The 21,568-nt window shown below is 48.6% G+C and overlaps 1 protein-coding gene and 1 non-coding gene across 3 annotated transcripts; both read right to left on the bottom strand.

The window, feature by feature from the left end:
• Positions 1-8,545: 8,545 nt before the first annotated feature.
• KCNE1 (potassium voltage-gated channel subfamily E regulatory subunit 1) lies at positions 8,546-19,453 on the bottom strand. Of its 2 annotated transcripts, none has more exons than XM_033232402.1 (3): positions 19,252-19,453; positions 18,009-18,095; positions 8,546-9,016 (listed from the first exon to the last, which is right to left on the bottom strand). In XM_033232402.1, the coding sequence occupies exon 3, from the start codon at positions 8,964-8,966 to the stop codon at positions 8,577-8,579; it is 390 nt and encodes a 129-aa protein (XP_033088293.1). In that variant the 5' UTR covers positions 8,967-9,016; positions 18,009-18,095; positions 19,252-19,453; the 3' UTR covers positions 8,546-8,576. The 2 variants fall into 2 exon arrangements, with proteins under 2 accessions (XP_033088293.1, XP_033088294.1); XM_033232403.1 differs by lacking the exon at positions 19,252-19,453 and adding an exon at positions 18,884-19,003.
• On the bottom strand, positions 15,455-15,582 carry LOC117096779. The gene has a single exon (XR_004442630.1). It is a non-coding gene; the product is annotated as a small nucleolar RNA SNORA11 (small nucleolar RNA).
• Positions 19,454-21,568: the final 2,115 nt, after the last annotated feature.

Consider the following 21,568-nt stretch of genomic DNA (forward strand, 5'->3'; position numbering starts at 1 on the left):
TACACACATGTTTAATCAACTCTTCTTGTTACTTTCTCTGCTAGAATAAATGATGGAATTTCTGTTTTCCTCATTGAAGCCTGACTGATCAACTATAAAATAAGTTTGTGTCAGGGATAAGAATATGCAGCAAAAATTTCACTTGAGAAATGTCACAGTTGGGTTTCCGATAGTAGCTTTGATTTGGTGAAAGCAAATGATCCTGACCATGTGTTAAGAGCTTGATATGCCCAAGGCACTCTTCCAAACCCTTGGCCTACAACCACTGTAGGTATAGTAGGGATGTGGTGTCATTTTTCTTTCCAAATTCCTGTCACCCAAGCATGTGGCCTTATTTGGAGATGGGGTCATTGCAGATGTCTTGAGGGTAAGGATGGAGATGAGATGATCTGGATTAGAGTTGGTGCTAAATCTAATGGTGAATGTTTTATAAGAGACATGAAAGGGCATACAGACACACAGGAGAGGAGACCACGTGAAGATGGCAGTGGAGGCAACAGTGATGCAGCCACAAGCCAAGGAATGCGAGGCACCACCTGCAGCTGGGAGAGGCAGGAAGGATCCTCAGAAGGCATGGAGCCTAGGAGGGAGCCTAGCCCTGCTAGTACCTTGATTTTGGACTTCCAGCCTCCAGAACCACGAGAGGTTACATTTCTGTTGTTTTAAGCCACTGATTTTTGTGGTCATTGGTTATGGCAGCCATAGGAAATAAGATAATCACCCACTTAATTTTCCTAGGAAAGCTGTGTTTTGAAAGTCCTCTTGAAGCCTGGGTTCCTCTCTCTGTATCTCCCAGGTTTCTCTCAAAGCTTGTAGACTCTCCATTCCTCACATTAACTCAGGCCTTTCATTGCCAAGTGACCCCGAACCCCACCTTCCTGGGTGCTGGGGGAGCCTTCCTGACCCGCTGGAAGTGGACCTACTCATCTCGTTGATGTGAAACTGCATAAGGGGGCCTGAGTCTGAGGATTGTCTGACATGAGGGGAGAGACACCACGTGAGGAGAGAGGAGTGAATGAGCAGGCTGGGGCATGAGGGGTCCATGACAAGAACCTGGCCTTCCATTCTGTGGAAGCCTGAGACAAGCAGCAACTTCTCTCATTCCTTCTCTCTATGAGAACACAGGAACTGGGACACTCAGCTTACTACCCTAATTCGCTGAGCCTCAGAAGAAAAGCAGCTTAGATTTTTAATCCCATCCAAGATGGAGGCCCTCCTGCTCCCGCTGCCTTGTTCTCACCCCCTTTTGTGATGTGTGAGGCCATCGGAAGGCGTGAATTGCTCCACTGATTCCCCTAATTGTCCCTTTCTCCCCACTCCTGGGGAGGCCCCAGTGGTGACCTCATCCACCCTCAGAGGCAGGTGCTGGAGGAGGAAAGGATGTGGGAGGTCAAGCTGGCTGCAGAGGCCCAAGAGCCCAGATGGTGTCCTTCCAGCAAACTGGAGAGGCATTCCTCTTACCGGGCAGCCACTGCCCCACTCCAGGGCCCCTGGCTCAGCTAGGGAAGTGGGGCTGGGTTTCATCCCCTGCTCATCCCCTAAGGCCCAGTGCTGGACTCAGTGCAGAACCTGCCTAACCATCTCCAGCAGTGGCATAAGGCCTAAAATCAAAACCAATGTTATGTGCTGCCTTGACATGCGGTAAAATGTGAAGGACCTCAAGTGGCCTAACTGCAAGCTCCCCTCCCACCTCTGCTCCCATAAATCGAGTTTCCCTGCTGGGCAACCCTTCTTATCCCAGGGACCAGACACCACCCTTATTTATTCCCAAGTAGCAGGCTTCAGTTCCCTACCAGTCTACGGAATTATTTAACAACCTCCTGCAGAGACCAGGGGCCACTCCACCCTCTGTATTACTCTGTTCTCACGCTGCTAATAAAGACATACCCAAGACCAGGTAATTTATAAAGAAAAGAAGTTTAATTGACTCACAGTTCCACATGGCTGGGGAGGCCTGAGAAAACTTACAATCATGGTGGAAGGAGAAGCAAACATGTCCTTCTTCACATGGCGGCAGAAAGGAGAAGTGCTGAGCAAAAGGGGGAACAGCCCCTTATATTACCATCAGATTTCATGAGAACTCACTCACTATCACAAGAACAGCATGGAGGTAACCCCCACATGATTCAATCACCCCCACTGGGTCCTTCCCAAGAGTCGTGGGGACTATGGGAATCACAATTCAAGATGAGATGTGGGTGGGGTCATGGCCAAATCATATCACTCTTGTTACTACCAAGCCTGCTGTCCACCACCCCTGCTGTTCACTCAGCTCTTGAGCACCACCCCATGTTGCCCTGCATGGCCTGCTGGGCCCTTCTGCTGGGCTATGAGTATATGTGACTGACAAATTGCCATGGGTCTCACCTATCCAGGCTTAGGTGTTGTGATTCCAAGCCTTAGAGTGGGACTCCTTCCCTCACCAATGAGGTGAACAGAAGGTGATAAAAAGATCTGAGCCCAGGGATACTTAGGGGGTGGAATCCCTTCTCCATGCATAGCATGAGTGATCACAGGCCTGAAACCAAAAGGGACTTAGGTCTGGGGGAGAGATTATTTTCCACGGGCTGAGAGGAGGGTACAGTTATTCCTGGGATAGAGGAGGGGGCTAAGCAGGTTCTTGCCCAAAGGAAGGGAGAAGGGGATCCTAGCAACTTCTCAGAGATTCGGAGCTGTGACTCCAGGGCCTTTGTTCAGAGGAGCTGCCTTGCAAGGAACTTCTAGAAGAATGTATCTCTTTCTCAGCGTCCATCCTCCCATTTCATAGTCGTGCCCGCAATGGGTCCCGTCTCCCTGAACTTGATGGCCGAATGGAAGTGTAACCTCCCAAGGGCATCTAAAGGCACTCAGAGCTCCACACCCAGCCCCCGCGGGGACCTGCCTGGCTGCGCGGTGCTCAGGCTGCCCGGTCCTCAGGGTTCCCCGTGCCTTGAGCAATATCCCCAAAGTGACCACCCGGGGGCAGCAGCACACAGAGTGCCTTCCACTGCACCGGCAGATCAACAAATTCCGGTACTGTGGGGGCGTATCTGTGATACTTGGCTACCGCTTGACTGACCTCAGGTAAACAGACAGACCAATGTGCTTGAGGGGCCAACTGCTTTAAATCTCCTGATTCGTTTTTTGTATGAATATTTGTTTTACGTATCCAATGATTCTGTTTACTCAAAGACTTTACCAGAAGCCGGGTGCAGTGGCTCATGCCTGTAACCCCAGCGCTTTGGGAGCCCAAGGTGAGAGGATCCTTGAAGCCCAGACTCTGGAGACCAGCCTGGGCAACATAGTGAGACCCCATCTCTACAAAAAATTTTAAAAATTAGCTGGGCGCCGGGCATGGTGGCTCAGGCCTGTCATCCCAGAACTTTGGGAGGCTGAGGCAGATGGATCACCTGAGGACAGGGGTTTGAGACCAGCCTGGCCAGCATGGTGAAACCCTGTTTCTACTAAAAATACAAAAATGAGCTGGGTGTGGCGGCGGGCACCTGTAATCACAGCTACTCGGGAGTCTGAGGCGGATGGATCACCTGAGGACAGGGGTTTGAGACCAGCCTGGCCAGCATGGTGAAACCCTGTTTCTACTAAAAATACAAAAATGAGCTGGGTGTGGTGGCGGGCACCTGTAATCCCAGCTACTTGGGAGGCTGAGACAGGAGAATGGGTTGAATCTGGGAGGCAGAGGTTGCAGTGAGCCAAGATGGTGCCACTGCACTCCAGCCTGGGCAACAGAGTAAAACTCGGTCACCCCCACAAAAAAATTAGCCGGGCATGGTGGTTTGTGTCTGTAGTCCCAGCTACTCGGGAGACTGAGGTGGGAGGATGACTTGAGTCTGGGAGGTTGAGGATGCACTGAGCTATGATTGCACCACTGTACTCCAGCCTGGGTGACAGAGCCAGACCCTATCTCAAAAAAAAAAAAAAGAAAAAAAAAAAAAAGAAAAAGAAAGCACCAGTCCCTATCTACCCATTGATAGCTTTATGTCCATTTCTTTTGTCTTCAAGCACTGGTAGCCTTTACTTATCTCTCCTCGCCTGATCTAGTGTAAACATCTCATTTGCGCCCATAGAGAAGTCATACACCGATGTGGATTTTAGACAGGGCACACTCTCAAGAGAGCCACATGCGTTATTCTGTGCTCACACAGCCTGGTCTGGAGATGCAAAGATTATGGAATCCAGAATCTGAATGAGAGGGTCAGATGAATGGGATGTTCTCACAGTGTCAGGTGAGGACAGCCTGATACAGTCTTTCATCATGAGGCTGAGACATCTGGGTCCCTTGGCCCCAGGACCACATTCGAGGACATGCCTGTTCCTGCACCATAGCTGGGCAGAGTTCCCCTTCCTTCCTTCCTTCCTTCCTTTTTTTTGATGGAGTCTCGCTCTGTTGCCCAGGCTGGAGTGCAGTGGCACATTCTTGGCTCACTACAACCTCTGCCTCCCAGGTTCAAGTGATTCTCCCACCTCAGGCTCCCGAGTAGCTGGGATTACAAGTGCCCGCCACCACACCTAGCTAATTTTTGTATTTTTAGTAGAAATGGGGTTTCGCCATGTTGGCGAGGCTGGTCTCAAACTCCTGACCTCAGGTGATCCACCCACCTCAGCCTCCCAAAGTGTTGGGATTACAAGGGTGAGCCACCACGCCCGAGCCCTGAGTATGTTTACGGGTCTCTCAGGTGTGGCATGGGCCTGCCTGGGGGCTATTCTTCCTCTGTAAAGCACAGGCAGTTAATCAGTGGTCTCTGAGCAGAACCCAGCTCAAGGTTATATTTTGTTTGACCCACTCAAGTTTTAAAAAATAAATTAGTTGCCAATGTGCAAACATTATAAGAGTTCAAAGCTTTTCCAACAACATCCAGAAGTTCATCCAGATGGTGCCCACATTCCCCGCTCCATTTAGATGGTGCCCACAGTCCCTGCTGTGTCTAGACGGTGCCCACATTCCCTGCTCTGTCTAGACGGTGCCCACATTCCCTGCTGTGTCTAGACGGTGCCCACATTCCCTGCTCCATCTGGACGGTGCCTATATTCCCTGCTCCGTCTGGATGGTGCCCACATTCCCTGCTCTGTCTGGACGGTGCCCACATTCCCTGCTCTGTCTAGATGGTGCCCAGATGGTGCCCACATTCCCTGCTCTGTCTGGATGGTGCGTACATTCCCTGCTCTGTCTGGATGGTGCCCACATTCCCTGCTGTGTCTAGAGGGTGCCCACATCCCCTGCTCCATCTGGATGGTGCCCAGATTCCCTGCTCCATCTAGATGGTGCCCACATTCCCCACTGTGTCTAGATAGTGCCCACATTCCCTGCTCTGTCTGGACGATGCTTACATTCCCTACTCCGTCCAGATGGTGCCCACATTCCCTGCTCCATCTGGATTGTGCCCACATTCACTGCTGGCTGCAAATGCCAGGAGTTGACAGCAGCCTGCCCTTTACAAGGCAGGAGGGTGCTACAGTTTGCCATTGTCTCCACCTAGGGCTTCACTTGCTTTCTATATGCAGGCATGAGAGGGACCCACATCTCTCTGTTCTGACACGCTGTGTGTTGATGGCAGAGTTTAATTATCCATATGCAATCTTACTTTCCTTATTCCCAAGTCCATGGGGTTGCCTTATCAAAGCATTACAAGAATTGATAACCGTCTTCCAGAAGTATCATAGTGATATTAAGAACACACATCACAGATCATAGTAAACGGCGTTAATTTTTTAATGAAATCTCAATACTGTAAAAAGCATTGTTGTCCTAGCTAATGAATGCATAGGGTATTGCTTGCAAAATAATAATTGAGATTCTATTTTTAAAGAGCTTAGAACAGTACACGGTGCATAGCAAAGACTGTGTATGTGAAGCTGAATTTTAAAATATGGTAACAAGTGTCTGAAAATATGTGGTTCAATTTGTCTCCCGATTACTTTTCCCTCTCCCCCTTTAAAATGAAGCGGAAGGGGAGGGAGGAAGAGATAAGAGGTTTGTGAGTGAAGACAAGGGCCCTTTAAGGCCTGGGAAGACTAAAGCCACAGGGATCTCCCTCTGCCTTAAAAGGCACAGGAATCTTAGTGGGGAAATGAAGTGGTGATAAAAAGCCAGTCTGTGTGCCTGGAATATCAAAGTCAGTGCACGCCAGGGATCACACTGCAGGTCACATGCACTCTGGGTCTCTCTCTGCAAACCTGCCCTGCCTCAGTCCGGAAATATACAACTGCCTAAGAAGGGTCTGGCTCACACAGGGGCCGTGAGACACGGCAGGCATAGTCCGGCTGCCACTGGTCATGAACCCTGGACACGGTAGGCAAGGTGTGGTGTCCATATGCATTATTCGGGTGGGGCAAAGATCACAGCTCTCTCTGGACTTTCAGATCCAAAGAACCACTCATCTCAAAGACTGTGGTAACTCAGGGGCTGAGCCATGCCAGTGTTATTATGTGAAACAAGGACTGGAACCTCACAAGACCAAGTCTGTCCATTTGAGGATGGCCAAAGATGCACACGTGCTGCTTTTATCTTATGTGCAGATTAAAAAAAAAATGTTTCATTTAAATATTCCATACTCTTCAGGAATGCCCAGGCAGCTGAGCTTTCAGGATGTCGCATTGCAGAGGACTCCGATGCTACAGACGGCAGCTAGAGACCCTCTCCAGGCAGGTGGCAGAACGGAGTCCCTCTCTATCTGCTGTGGTGGCCCCTCCAGATGCCCCGCTGGAAAGCAGAGCAGCTCCGTCTCTGGGTGGGTGAGAGGTGCTGCATGAGCTCACTATAGTATTCCGATACTGTATGGCAGTAGGCTGCCAGAGTATCCCAAGCTGGGTGGCTTCAACAACAGATACTCACTGACTCACAGTTCTGGAGGCCAGAAGTTTGAATTCAAGCAGGGCTGTGCCTCCTCCGAAACCTGTGGGGGAGGAGCCTTCCTGGCTTCTTCCTGGCTTCTTGGGATGGGAATGTGCATCCATCCTTGGCCTTCCTTGGTTTGCGGCTGTGTCACCGCACCCTCTGCCTCTGTCACGGCATGGTGTCCTCCCTATGCGTCTGTGTCTGAATTTCCCTCTTCCGATAAGGACTCCAGTCATACTGGATGAGGGCCCACTCCAATGACCTCACCTCAACTAGATTATCCGCAAGGACCCTATTTCCCAATTAGGTCACATCGAAGGTACCTGTCTTTTGGGGGGTACAATTCAACTCACAAATCCAGCCCATCACCTCAAAAGGACATGCCACCCCAGCGCCATGTATCCCTCTCTGCCCACAGCCGCTCCTTGCCTTAGCTCTCGGGGAGTGGAGACACCTCTCCCCACTCCCACAGTGACCGAGCACCTTCTCCTTGGTATGCATTCTGAAGGGGGCATTTGTTTCTCCTCCATCTCAGGCCTGTAGGAAGCAAGTTCTTTCTAGATTGAGGTGTGTGTGTGTGTCTGTGTGTATCTATGTATATGAGTGTATGTGTCTGTGTGTTTTCGGGGAGATGTGTGCAGGGTGGGTGGAAGGGAGGAGTGGGAGGCAGAAGGGCAGGAGGAAGATAGAGCCACAGGAGTGAGCACAGAAGTTACAAGGGCAGAATCGGTGTGTGCTTGTGACAAGTATGGAAATGTCATCCCTTTAGGTTCAGTCCTATAAGGCAGGTGTATCAGTAAGGTCACTGATTCTGCAACCTTAACAGAGATCAGAATAACAGTGGCTTAAGGAAGAGTGGAGTGGATTTCTCTCTCCTGTACATTTGGCCTGGTGGGTGGTAAGGAGGATCCACATCGCCCAGGCCCAGATGTGTATGGCTCTTTGAGTGCCCCATTCTTTCCTAGACTCAGAGCTGCTCTCCACCTCCTCCACATCCAGCCACTGGGAAGCAGGACAAGGGAAGTGGAGAGTATGTTCTTTTCTTTCCAAGGATTACTTGGACATTGCAGTCTTCACTTCCATGCCTACTGGCCAGGGCTTAGTCACACAACCTTGCTAGCTGCAAGGGAGTCTGGGAAATGCAGCTGCTATTCTCAGAGGCCATGTCCTCATGGATTTTGCTAAATTTAGCAAGGCAGGGACAGATATGGGGGAACCACTGACAGTCTATCACAGAAGAATGTGATTTTAGAGAAACAGTGAAACTGTCATTAACCCACCCCTCACGCCTTACAACAGCCAAAGAGAAATCCAGTGGTATCCATCACAATAAAGAGTATGAGAGGAATGTGATTAGAAAATCAGGTTGCCGGCCGGGCGCGGTGGCTCAAGCCTGTAATCCAGCACTTTGGGAGGCCGAGACGGGCGGATCACGAGGTCAGGAGATCGAGACCATCCTGGCTAACACGGTGAAACCCCGTCTCTACTAAAAAATACAAAAAAACTAGCCGGGCGAGGTGGCGGGCGCCTGTAGTCCCAGCTACTCGGGAGGCTGAGGCAGGAGAATGGCGTGAACCCGGGAGGCGGAGCTTGCAGTGAGCTGAGATCCGGCCACTGCACTCCAGCCTGGGTGACAGAGCGAGACTCCGTCTCAAAAAAAAAAAAAAAAAAAAAAAAAAAAAAAAAAAAAAAAGAAAATCAGGTTGCCAGGCAGGACGTGTCCAGTTTTAGCCAGTGATGGGGTTCATGGGGAGGGCTTTGTCTCGGGAAGGTGTGTGTTGGGTTGTTCTACGGCCAGATGGTTTTCAACGACATAGCATGCTCTGTAGCTCTCCAGGACCCGGGCCTGGACGTAGGCCTTGTCCTTCTTTTGCCAGGCATCGGACTCAATGTAGACGTTGAATGGGTCGTTGGAGTGTTCCAGCTTCTTGGAGCGGATATAGCTCAGCATGATACCCAGGGTGAAGAAGCCGAAAAACCCCAGCACCATGAGAACGTAGAGGGCCTCCAGCTTGCCGTCATCACTGCGGGAGGACCTGCGGGCCAGGCCTGACATGTTGCTGCCCTGCTGAACTGTCTCCTGCCATAGCTCGGTTAGAAAGGGCGTCACGGCTGTGGTGTTAGACAAGATCATCCTGGGCCTTAAGGTTCCGCTGCTGGAGCTCCAACTTCCCAGGCACACCTCTTAAGGAAAAATGCAACCCCAAATCAAAAAGTACGTATTGGCCAAAACCTACACTTATGCACACACATGTACACAATTTTAAAATCTCAGGTGAGAGGGGTGAGCTGACACGCTCCCCACCCATGGTGTATGCCATCTTGGGTCTGTGCAATGCCTTCTCTTAACTGATGAATGGATACGTTGATTCCCTTCTATTTCCATCCACCACCCCCAATCTTCACCCCATAGGTGACCATCAGAAGGAGTTTCTTTCCTATGCATTGCTGCATATTGTGGCGTATGGGGTCACATGTGCATTTTGGTTTACCTAAATGGTATCTGGTCATCCAACTAATTCAGCCTCCTTCCTTTTCCTCACGACTGTGTTTTTGTGGCTCACTTGTGGTACTGGGTGTGTGCATTCCTTTACTTCCAATGGTTGTATACAACCCACTGTGAACACCCACTTCTTTTCTCTGCCTTCTCCCCTAGAGATGGACACTGCTGTGGCTGCTAACTCCATAAACAAGGGGGAGACAAATATCCCCATCCTTGCCCTTCTATGCACCTTAAAAAAACCACGCATCTCATACAACTAGTTCCTGAGGGCTTATGCATGACCAGTCAGACTGGGGTGCTGCCAGGGCGTCCGTGGAGATAACGTGCAATAAGTGGTCTGTTTCACCACGGAGCATCCCTCTACGAACAGTTACATTCATCTGAATGAAAAATCCACGCTATCACGTGGTGGACTCCACAATGTCTAGGGAGATTTCACAGAGCGCTCTCTTCGAAGAGGCCAGTGTTGCAACTTGTGCTATGTTTTTCCCTCCCTGCCCACACATACGCACACACACGTACACAACCTTAAAACCTCAGGTGAGAGGGGTGAGCGGACATGCTCTCTAGTCCATGGTGTGTGCCGTCTTGGTCTACACGATGCCCTCTCTCGATTGAGCAATGGTGCATGGATTGCCTTTTATTTCCATTCACCACTCGCTGGCTATGCAGAAAGTGACATTTTCCCTATCATTTAATCTTGATATCACCGTCCCTATATACTCAGAGTGCGCCTGGGAATTGGAAAAATTGTCTCCAAGTAGCTGTGAGATTCTGTCAGGGATTTGGTTTGCTGTGGAAACCCCATCCAGGTGACCTTGAGATCATTGGTAAGCTAAAAAACAGGTCAGTTATTTATTTGTTTATTTATTTATTTAGGTTTGAGCAAATGCCGGCTTCTACCTCCAGTTCCTGCAGGGCAACAAAAGCCCAGAGGCCAAGTTGTTGATGTCACACTCCAAACTCAAGCCGGAGGGGGCTGCTGGGAGCTTATCACACGTAAGTGCTCCCACTCAGTTCTTCCTTTTTCTGTTTTGTTAAGACAGGGTCTCACTCTGTCACCCAGGCTGGAGTGCAGTGGCACAATCTCGGCTCACTGCAGCCTCACCCTCCTGGGCTCAGGTGATCCTCCTACCTCATCCTCCAGAGTAGATGGGACTATAGGTATGCACCACCATGCCTGGCTAATTTTTGTATTTTTTGCATAGGTGAGGCTGCCCTATGTTGCCAAGGCTGGTCTTGAACCCCTGAGCTTACAGGATCTGCCGACCTCAGCCTCCCAAATTGCTGGGATTATAGGCATGAGCCACCCTGCCTGTCCCCTACTCACTTCTTAGGAGCTTAAGGTAGCTAAGTAGAACATGGCCTGGAGTAGAACATGGCCTCGGGGGTACTGTTGTAACTACAAGTGAAGGATGTATTTGGGAAGACAGTTTATGGCCAGAATCACTATGGAAAGACAAATTCCAACACTTGCCAGGATGATTCTGTCTTTCCTAGCCAGGATGGGGACTGCGACATCGCACATCATCTTGTGTAGGACAAATAATCTCAGAAACCTGGCTCCTCTCCAGCTTAGACCCAGAGCTATTTCTTCATTGAATTGGCTTAATTGTAAAACATACCCTGAACCCAGCACCAGGTGAAGATATCTGGTACCTTTCCCAGGCCCCTCTTCCTCTACCGTCTCTGAACTGTGGCTGTGTCTCAGAGTTCTGTTACCTGCTCTCTTCTCTTCCCACTCTCCTCTTTCCCGGGGTGACCGCACCTGCTCCAGGCTCACCTGCATGGCCATGACCCAGGGCTCTCTTTAAGCTCCAGAGTCATGTGTCCAAAGACTTGTTAAGGAGATGGTTCCCTTTGGCCATCCCCAGGCTCCTTAAAGTTAACACCCCACCCTGTCCTGTCAGAGACTGGCCCCTTCCTCAGTGAGTTGAGTGGCAACACCAGTCACCCCTAAATCTGCATCCCTCTCACTGATGACTGCAATCTCATCACAGCAGTTGCCATCTTGAAGGCCTTCCTTGGCTCCTCCCTGCCTTCAAGACTCCTGGTCTTCCGCCTGGATACAGTCCTAAATTTGAGAGTTTCTGCATCCCTCTCCAATTCCACTGTTGCCACTGTGCCCAGACCCTATGCCCCATGGTCCCTGCTGGCCCCAGAGCCTCCACACATTGTGCATCTCCAGCTCAGACTGCACCTTCTTCTTGGCCCATGAAACTTCTCAGCAATGCCTATTCATGCTTAAAATTCAGCCCAGCTCTCACCTCCTTCCTGAAGCCTGCTCTGATGCATGGAGCTGAGTCATCACTGTGCACACTATGACCCCTGCTAACCTCATCATGGTCAGGATCTCCAGGCCCCTTATCCCATGCCTGCCCTGCCCATCCAGCCCAGTGCTGGGCACACAGCAATACAGGAGCTGCCCTGAGTGCTTATCAAATAGATGCCACCAGAACTTAATACCTTTTGACCAGTGGGGCTTTACTCTTTATAACCTGCTTACTCCAGTGAACAGATGCCAATGAGCTGGCTCCAAAGCTTTAACTGACTCCCTTTTCCAGAGGGGCAGTCATCTCCTACCATGAACTACAGTCTCAGAAGGCAGGAGTGAGGAGTGGAAAGAGCTCAGATTTGGGGATTCCATTGCTACCCCAGGTTTGGATTCTAGCTTTGCTACTTCCCAGCCACATGATCCTGGATAGGTTCCTTAGAATTGCCCAGTCAAGTCTTTTTTTCTTTCCAAAGTAGCGAGAAACACCACTAACATATGCAGGCTGTTGAACCCCTGAGCAGGTGTGTAGAGTGGCTGACAGCACATGGCACGTGGCAGGTGCACACTCAGTGGTCCTGGGTAGGAGTTGATTGGTTTTTCTACCTTGTTAAGAAATTGCAGCCCAAGGATTTGGGGCTTTGGGGGTTTAGACTTGGCTTTCCCGTGGCTGACCATGGTGGCTCTCTTCCCTACTTTGTGGAGAGATCAGACATGAATGAGAATCAAAGATTGTTTGTGGCCTTTCCTGGTTTCTAGGCTTTTGAGTCTGTTCAGAGATCTGTCAGGAGTTAAGCTGCCCGGGCTCAAGGGACTCAGGTACTTGTTTTTGTACAAAACTAGCATTTAGCCCCATTCTAATCATTGGGGTAGGCAGGAATTGTTTGGTAACAGATCCAAACTCAACGCTCAACCACTTCTTTTTAAATGACCCGAAACCACTTACGAATGCGTAAAACCCTGCCCCAGAAAACAGACAGACCTGGACCTGATACTATGATGTAATTTCCAAAAACCCAGAGCGATCACAATTGGCAAATAATTCTGCCACCAATTGCTGTTAGAGAGTCTTTACAACTTCATGACCATGTGAGGGTAGAATTATGGCAGGCAACATTTGAAGATCCACATGTTAATTGGTTTAAAACTGATAAATCCATACAGCAAAGTAAGAGTAACGTCTGCAATTAATTCATAATAGTGAGTTCACCGAGAAGGCTTGTTACTTAGAACCAGACGGATTTTCCTATGGCCAAAGAAGCAACTGGAAACATCTGCTTTGAGAAACTCCCAAGCCCAAACCATCCTCAGCCTTGTTCTTTGGAATGCTTTAGAATGACCTTGTTAAAATGCAGATTGCTCCTATAATCCCAGCACTTTGGGAGGCCGAAGCAGGTGGATCACTTGATGTCAGGAGTTTGAGACCAGCCTGGCCAACATGGTAAAACCCCGTCTCTACTAAAAATACAAAAATAAGCCAGGCATGGTGGTGGGCACCTGTAGTCCCAGCTACTTGGGAGGCTGAGGCAGGAGAATCACTTGAACCCAGGAGGCGGAGGTTGCAGTGAGCCAAGATTGTGCCGTTGCACTCCTGCCTGGGCGACAGAGTGAGACTCTGTCTCAAAAAAAAAAAAAAAAAAAATGCAGATCGCTGGGCTCTACTTACAGAGTTTCTGATTCAGTAGAACTGGAGCAGGCCTGGGAATCTGCATTCCTAACACATGCCTACGTGGTGCTAATGCTTCTGGTCTGGAGGCCTTGCTTGGTGATCTATTGGAATCACTGGGGGAGCCTTTAGAAAATAATGGTTCCTGGATCTCACCTCCAGAGATTTTAATGTCCTTGGTCTGGGTTCCTGCCTGATTCAGAGACTTTTTAGAAACCTCCCAAATGACCCTAATTTGTAGCCAAGATTGAGAACCACTGGGCTGTGGTGTGGGACCCTAGGAAACTGACAAATCAGCCTTTTGTGCTGCGGGGTACCGGGAAGAATTTTGCAAGAATGTAAAAATATGATTTCACTGACTATTTTTCAAACCTTGTTTGTTTTTTATATTTTCTTTCTTTGGCATTGTTTGCCTCTGATACAGTCTGAAGAGAAACTGCAGAAAGAAACCTTCCAGTCTTCGGTGTAACCTCAGCTGTCCCCACTCTCACGCACGCTGGTGCCTTCAATTACAATTCACCTGTCAGAGCTTAAGTCAAGCTAATTAACTGCCTTTCAAATAACAACCCTATATTTTTAAATAATTTTTTAAAACTTTACATGTAATTTATTGCATTGCTTTTGCTAAATGTCCTCCATACCCCCAATGCCTGCAGGCTGGGTCGCCATGGTATTTTTGTGTAATGAGTCTCACAATGAGTTTGGCAATGTCTTCTTAATAGTCAGCATGGTGTAAATGACAGAGTCTGGATCTGCCTGTCATTTGGGATTTTATATCAGATTCTCTAGGTTCAGTTCCATTATACATGATGCCGAAGCACCTACATGCCCCATGGCTGCACTTTCAGATGGTTGGACTCAAACAGAGTGGGAGAGCAACTGATCCAACAATCTTAATTTTCAGAAAATGGGGCTCCTTAGAGATGAGATGGCTTGCCAAAAGTAACCTCTCCTATCAGAAATACATATCCTCAGCAAATTAACGCAGGAGCAGAAAACCAAACACCGCATATTCTCACTTAAATTAAGTGGGAGCTGAACAATGAGAACACATGGACAGAGGGAGGGGAACAACGCTCACTGGGGCTTGTCGGGGGAAGGTGGGTGGGGAAGAGCAATAGGGAAAAGAACTAATGCATGCTGGGCTAAATACCTAGGTGATGGGTTGACAGGTGCCGCAAACCATCATGGCCCATGTTTATGTCTGTAACAAACCTGCACATCCTGCACTTGTACCTGGAACTTAAAAAAATAAATACAAACAAAAACAACCAACCAAAAATATGTCTAAAATGTCATCTCTTAGCTATTGACTCACATTTTATTAGTATAGAAAAGAGCAATTCCCAGGACCTTGTACAGAGGAAGCAGGTTCAAAATAGCTGAGGAATAGGCCCCTTTCATCAGGTAGCATTGGATCCAACCAAATGGGGGTTGGCTGCTTACCTGAATATGCCATCAGAAGTCATCCCTGTTCCTGTCCCCTCACGTTTTTGTAGCTTGCACAGTGAGTAAAGCAATGGGGGAGGCAGAAATGGTAGGAGCCAGAGATGTTCAAAATCCATTTGATGCTCAGCCTGTGCTGAACATTCTCAAACTGTGGCCTCATTGGGTCCAGAAAGTGGGGTGGATTCCTGGCCATTTCTGCTTCTACCTGGATGTGAGATAGGAATGCTGCCCCTAATCAAGGGTAGTGCTTTTTTTTTTTTTTTTTTTTTTTTTCTTAAAAGCTTAGACCCAGAGCTGCCGGCCTACTGGAAATCACTCAGGACACAGGGCTCTGGGCAGCTGTGCTGAGTGAGACACCTGCAAATGGAGACCAACGGGGCCTCCAGCACCCTGAAGTTCCATAAGGCCCCCAGCTGAACCCAGGGGAGAAGAGGGCAGTGGGTGGCGCCTCCTCCGGGTACACACCACCTCTTCTGACTTCTCCCACGTGCTCTGGCTGTGTCGCCTATCAGCACTGATAACAGCCTGGAAGCTTTCAGAACAGTAGCTTTCCCATCATGGGAAACTCTCATTCTTTCTTTCTTTTTTTAATTTTCCAAAGCCTTTATTTCTAAGACCAACTGTGGCCTGCCCGTGCATAAACTGGACAGGCTGTAGACAGCAGGCTTCCCCAGTAAATACTGCAGCCTTCCTCCCAATATTGAGCCCTGTCCCATTGATCCTGCAGGGGACATGAGTAGGGCATTTGTTTATGGGGAGGCCACAAGTTTGGGCCTCTCATCACTGTGACCTCAGACCCCTGTTGAGTGTGTTGTAAACAGAGAAGCTGTTCTTCAAGTCCCCTGCCCTGAGTGCACCCCTCTCATTCTTTTATTATTATTAGCAAATTCTCCCAGTTCCTGATCATTCTTTCTTAAGCATTTAGTGACTGGGTAAGGTTCTTGTGGCTAACTCCAAGCTTTCTTCTAAAAGGAATAGATTCTAGGGGTGAGTAGGGGAGACAGGAAGGTCGGAGTCAGAGCTCAGGAATCTGGGTTCCAGCCCCAGGTCAATCCTAGAGAAACTACAGGGTTCCTTAACTTACTTCCCTAGGTTGACTGTGGGTATTTTTATCACGCTTGACAGGACTCCTTAAGCATTTCTTCAAAAGAGCATCCAGTCTTAACATCATCATTTGGTCTCATTTGTTTTAAGAAACAGAATCAGGGTAAAAGCAATGATGGACAAGCCTCATTTTGGTGAATATGATCTTATCGAGCCAAGAATTCTGAGTCAATTGTCCTTGGAACCAACTGTCTACTGTTTTCATCTTTATCACAGCAGTATGTCCAAATTCTGGAAACATATCTCCCTCCTAGAAGAAAAGAAGCCACCCAGGGCCACCAGATGCTTCCAGGCACTTGACTGGCTTTGTCTGGTCTTCTATCCTTCCCCTCTCCCCAGTGTCAGTGGGCACTAAGGTGTCCAGAGTCTCTCAAGGAATCAGGATAAAACCGTCCAGAGGCCCAGAATCAGACTGTCCTCTCTGATCAGAAAAGTGTTTCCTGCCACCTCCCAGCGGGACGTGGAGTGTGGCTTGAGTCTGGCGCTTTTATGAGGAGCTTCCTAGACCTCTCTGTGGGTAATAGAGAGAGAGTCTGCAGTGTGAAGAATGGAAATATAAACACTGAATACTCAGGGAGTCAGGCCAGCAAGCTGGTGAGGAGATCCATCAAACTCAAAATGAAAACATGGGTGGGCGTTTGGGGATGGATAATGAATGACAGCTGAAGTCACACATCAGGAGGGAAGGAAGGACTCTCATCTTCAGCAAATGACATAAATCTGGAAAGCCTCAGTTTCCTCACCTGAACAGTGGGAATGATGGGATCTACCTTGAGTATATATCCGAGGTCTTTGTGCAGCATGGAATCAGCCCCTGGTCTTCCTAGCTCTTGCTTCGTTTTATTTTATTTTATTTTATTTTAGAGACCAGGTCTCACTCTATTGCTCAGGCTGGAGTGCAGTGGCACGGTCTTGACTTACTACAGCCTCCTCCGGCTCCTGGGTTTAAGTGATTCTCATGCCTCAGCCTCCTGAGTAGTTTGGGTTTACAGGTGCATGGCACCATGCCTGGCTACCTTTTGTATATTTAGTAGAGACAGGGTTTCGCCATGTTGCCCAGGCTCAGCATGACTGTGCTAAAGTGATCTGCCCACCTTGGCCTCCGAAAGTGCTAGGATTACAGGTGTAAGTCACTGTGCCCGGTCTCTTGCTTTATGTTTGATGTTCTCTCTGTAGGTGAGGCATTCCCACCATATTCCCTTCTGAAAATTCTACTGGTCCTTCAGATGCCAGCTCGTATCCACACTGTGTCGGACCCTGATCCAGAATCCCCTCCCCTTCTTTGACCCCTTGTATATATCTCTCCCACAGTGCCGGTCATATTCTAACTTCTAATCATTTGTAGACTTGTCTGGGCATTTTCTCCCAGGAGGTCCCAAAGGACAGAGGCCATCTTGCTTACCTTTGTTCCCACTCCAGTACCCAGAATATTTCAGTAAGGTTTTCCTGAATTAAGTGGGAATGCAAAGTATTAGATTCAATACCACTACAATGGGAAAGTGAGTGAAGAATTGATAAGGTATGCTATGCTCTGGAAATAGATTATTGAGTAATCAAAGCAAAACCTCTTGCAATATAGTATGTTTTTATATATTAGATTTTATATTATTTATTTATATTTAGATTATTAATGTATTTTTGTTATTCATTTTGAATATTCAGATTTACAGTATTCATATATATATATCTATATCTGCAACCCACCTTATTTCTAAAAAAATTTGGGCAGTCAGTGATCGTTAATAGTAGAGCACAATTTTCTTCCCTCCTTACCACTTAACCTTTTTTCCCTCCTCCTTTTCCATAGTCCGTATCACCTTCCAATAAAATAAAGTTTTCTTAATTATGATGTTGATTGTTCACGTTTGTCTTTCCCACCAAAATGCAAGCTATTGCGGGCAGGGATCTTTGCGTGGATTGTTCTTCACTGCATCCCAAGCAGCTAGAACAGAGTCTGGCATATGGTAGGAGCGCAATAAACATTCAGCGAATGCGGGCAGGCATGCATGAACGCATGAATAATAAGTGTTCCTTTCAACTACCAGAAAGACCAAAACCACACAGTAGCTGTCTCACCCTCAGAGATTTAAGACGACAGCAATGAGTCCCTCTGATGCCTTCTAAGTGAGCTTTATTTTCAAAACAATCCATTTTCCAATAACCTGTCAAAAGCAGGTCCTACCTGAATATCCTTGACTATTTCCTCTGGATACAGATAATGCCTTCCTCCAATGGATCCTCGGCTCACCTGATGATTGGGTGAAACTGGCTAGAGAAAGCAGAGGGGTTTCGTCCGGTCGTTGTAAATATGAGTCACGGCTGAATTTAAGCAACTTTGTGAACTGAGCAAAGTCCCCACCACCTGGACCATAAATGACAGCTATGGTTATTGACAAGATCCTTCTTTAATGGAGTTGGAACCTCCTTCTTAATCTAAATGTGGACTCAAATGAACGGTCAATTCCCATAGAGCAATGTGACAAATCCGGGGGGCAAAGTATTATGCAATAGATTCGGGCACGTGCGCACGTCTCTGCTACTTAGTCAGCTTTCTTCTGAAGTTCCCCACTTTTCCCATTACCACAATCAAGATCAGATATCAGTAATGTTCTCCGCGTCCCGTGCCCTTTAGGCAGGGAGATGTCAAGGCCCAAGAGTTGGTCCCCCACAAAAGCTGAAGGTCTTTGAAAAACAGTGGGGACTCAGGCCCCGTGAGTGGTTTTGACTTTCTTTTCTTTTAAAAGTTGCATGTCAGTGTTTTCCAAATATTATACAAGAATGTCCATAACTTAATAATGGAGGAATGTTTTCATTATTCTATGTTGGTGAGATGCTTTGCTATGCGTTTGTTGTGTAAGTAAATTAGAGCGGCAGAAGGAAAGGAGAGAAGAGGCTGATCATCCTATCCCGTCTCCCACTCCGGGGGTCTCGGCGCTTCCAGCCTGGAGCGCGCCCGCTGCGCGTCTGGAGACGCAGGTTCCAGGGGCCCCCGGGGTCGCCCGACTAGGCCACTTGCGCCCCGAGAGAGGGCCGCAGAGGTGGGAGCCCCTGACTTACCCGGGTTGAGATGCCGAGAGCCGGGTGTGGAGCTGAGTGTGCGCCTGCCGAGCGCTGAGGCCACCGACAGCCCAGTCCCCGGGCGGCACCTTCTAAGGGCCTGAGCGCTGCGCGAGGAGCGGGGGCAGGCGGGGCCTCCCAGAGCCGCCAGGCGTCCCGCCCCACTCCGCCTACACTCACGGCCCAGCCCAGGGTCCCCCGGGACCACCCCAGACCAGCCCCGGCCCACCCGGGTCCTCCGCACCCTGCACCCCAGACCAATGCCGCCGCGTGTGAGGAAGAGCTTTGGATCCTGTCGGAGAGGCTCAAGACCGGCAGAAGGTCTGCATTAGGATCGAGAAAGCCGACCAACCGACAGATCTACCTACCTTCCTGCGGGAGTTGAGGTTGCCAGGGAGGAAGCCACTGCAGCCAGGAGGAGAAAGGCCGTCTGGGAGACGCCCCACCCTCGGACGTGACAGCCTTCAAATATCTCTGAACATAATCACTCCAAAGACGGCTCAACCTCCGCCCCTCACCACTCCTTTCAGCCTTGTCCCGCACCTCAGCTGTGGCCACACATCTATTCGGCAAACATTTATGAAGCACCTACTTACTGAGTGTGCAGCCCTGAGCTGGGGGTGCAGCTGTGGACTAGACAGGAGGGGGACCGGAGTGGCAGGCAGTAGCTGGAGGCACCCGAGCCTTGGCGCGCACACCCTAACGTCCTTGGGGCTTTTCAGTCTGTGCTGTCCTTTTCCAGGGAGCAAACCGTGCAATGATCCAGGTGACTTCCCAGCAAATTTCATAGCTGTAGCTCACGGGTTTGGCAGGCAAGAGTGAGAAGGGGCAGTCCCCAAGAGACAATCCCATGAACCTTCTGGGGAATGGCGTCCAGGCTCCAGGTTCCTATTCTGCAGGTGGGTCGCAGAGGTAGGTTCCTGACCTAGGGCTAGAAGACATTCTCTAGGGTCACTGCCTCCATGATCTTCCTTGGCAGATCACTTCTCCCTGGGCTTCGACCTCGGTGTTCTCATGGGGATGAGGGTGATTGGAGGCTCTCCGAGGGGTGTACGTACGGATGTATCCTGTGCACCAGGCAGAACCAGCATTGCCCTGCAGTGCGGGTGCAAAACGAACCCACACAGCCACGTTGGAAAGTCCTGAAATGTTCATAGCCTATGACATGAAATTGCTCTGTGTGAAATCTATTTATTTATTTATTTTTTTTTTTTGAGACGGAGTCTCGCCGTGTCCCCCTGGCTGGAGTGCAATGGCATGATCTCGGCTCACTGCAATCTTCACCTCCCAGGTTCAAGCAATTCTCCTGACTCAGCCTCCCAAGTTGCTGGGATTACAGGCGCCCACTACCATGCCCCGCTAGTTTTTGTTATTTTTAGTAAAGATGGAGTTTTGCCATATTGGCCAGGCTGGTCTCGAACTCCTGACTTCAGATGATCCATTGGCCTAGGCCTCCCAAAGTGCTGGCATTACAGGCGTGAGCCACCGCACCCAGACTGAAATCTATTTATTCTAAGGATCAGAGCTGTAGAAAAATCCTTATGCATGTAAAAGTTCTTTGTATTTTTACTTACAATAACTAGAATCTAAACTTGTAAAAATAGAAAAAAAGGTAATTTTAATACATATGATATTATTCTACATAGTAGAATAGTATATGGAGTCCTTAAAATAATGTTTACAAATAATTTATAACAACGTGGGGCCAGGCATGGTGGCTCACACCTGTAATCCCAGCACTTTGGGAGGCCAAGGTGGGTAGGTCACCTGAGGTTAGGAGTTCAAGACCAGCCTGGCCAACATGGTGAAACCTGTCTCTACTAAAAACACAAAAATTTAGTTGGGCGTGGTGGTGGGCACCTGTAATCCCAGGTACTTGGGAGGCTGAGGCAAGAGAATCACTTGAACCCAGGAGGCAGAGGTTGCAGTGAACCAAGGTCATGCCATTGCACTCCAGCCTGGGTGACAAGAGTGAAACTCTGACTCAAAACAAGCAAACAAAAAACCAACAGGGGAGATCTTTATATTATCATGCTAAGTGAAAAATACAAAAACAGAAAACAAAACAAAACCCCCCACAAAACCCAAGGCCCTAAATTGTAAATATGAGATGGCAGGCATTATTTCAAAAGTCTATAAGGAAGCACGCCACCATGTTAACATTGTCTATTAGTGGTAGGCCTATCGGGGATTTATTATCTTATTTATGCTACTTCATGTTTTCCTTCCTTTTTTGTTTTGCGACAACTCTATATTAGTCTGTTCTCACACTGTTATAAAGAACTGCCTGAAACTGGGTAGTTTATAAAGAAAATAGGTTTAATTGATTCACAGTTCAACATGGCTGAGGAGGCCTCAGGAACTTACAATCATGGCCGAAAGGGAAGCAAACATGTCCTTCTTTACATGGCAGCAGGAGAGAGAAGTGCAGAGCAAAGTGGAAGGAAAAGCCCCTTATAAAACTATCAGATCTCGTGAGAACTCACTCACTATCATGAGAATGGCATGGAAGAACCACCTCCATGATCCAATCACTTCCCACAAAGTCCCTCCTGCAACACGTGGGGATTACAATTTGGATTACAAGAGGAGATTTGGGTGAGGACACAGCCAAACCATATCAAACTCTATGTACTTTAATATTCAAGAAAAATTACATAAACTTTATGTGAAAATTCCCTGGAT

The sequence above is a fragment of the Trachypithecus francoisi genome, unplaced genomic scaffold (assembly GCF_009764315.1).
Source record: "Trachypithecus francoisi isolate TF-2019V2 unplaced genomic scaffold, Tfra_2.0 Lachesis_group14, whole genome shotgun sequence".
Classification (NCBI taxonomy): domain Eukaryota; kingdom Metazoa; phylum Chordata; class Mammalia; order Primates; family Cercopithecidae; genus Trachypithecus; species Trachypithecus francoisi.

Coding starts and splice junctions, on each gene's coding strand:
- KCNE1 (XM_033232402.1), bottom strand. CDS start 8,966: ATGATCTTGTCTAACACCACAGCCGTGACGCCCTTTCTAACCGAGCTA.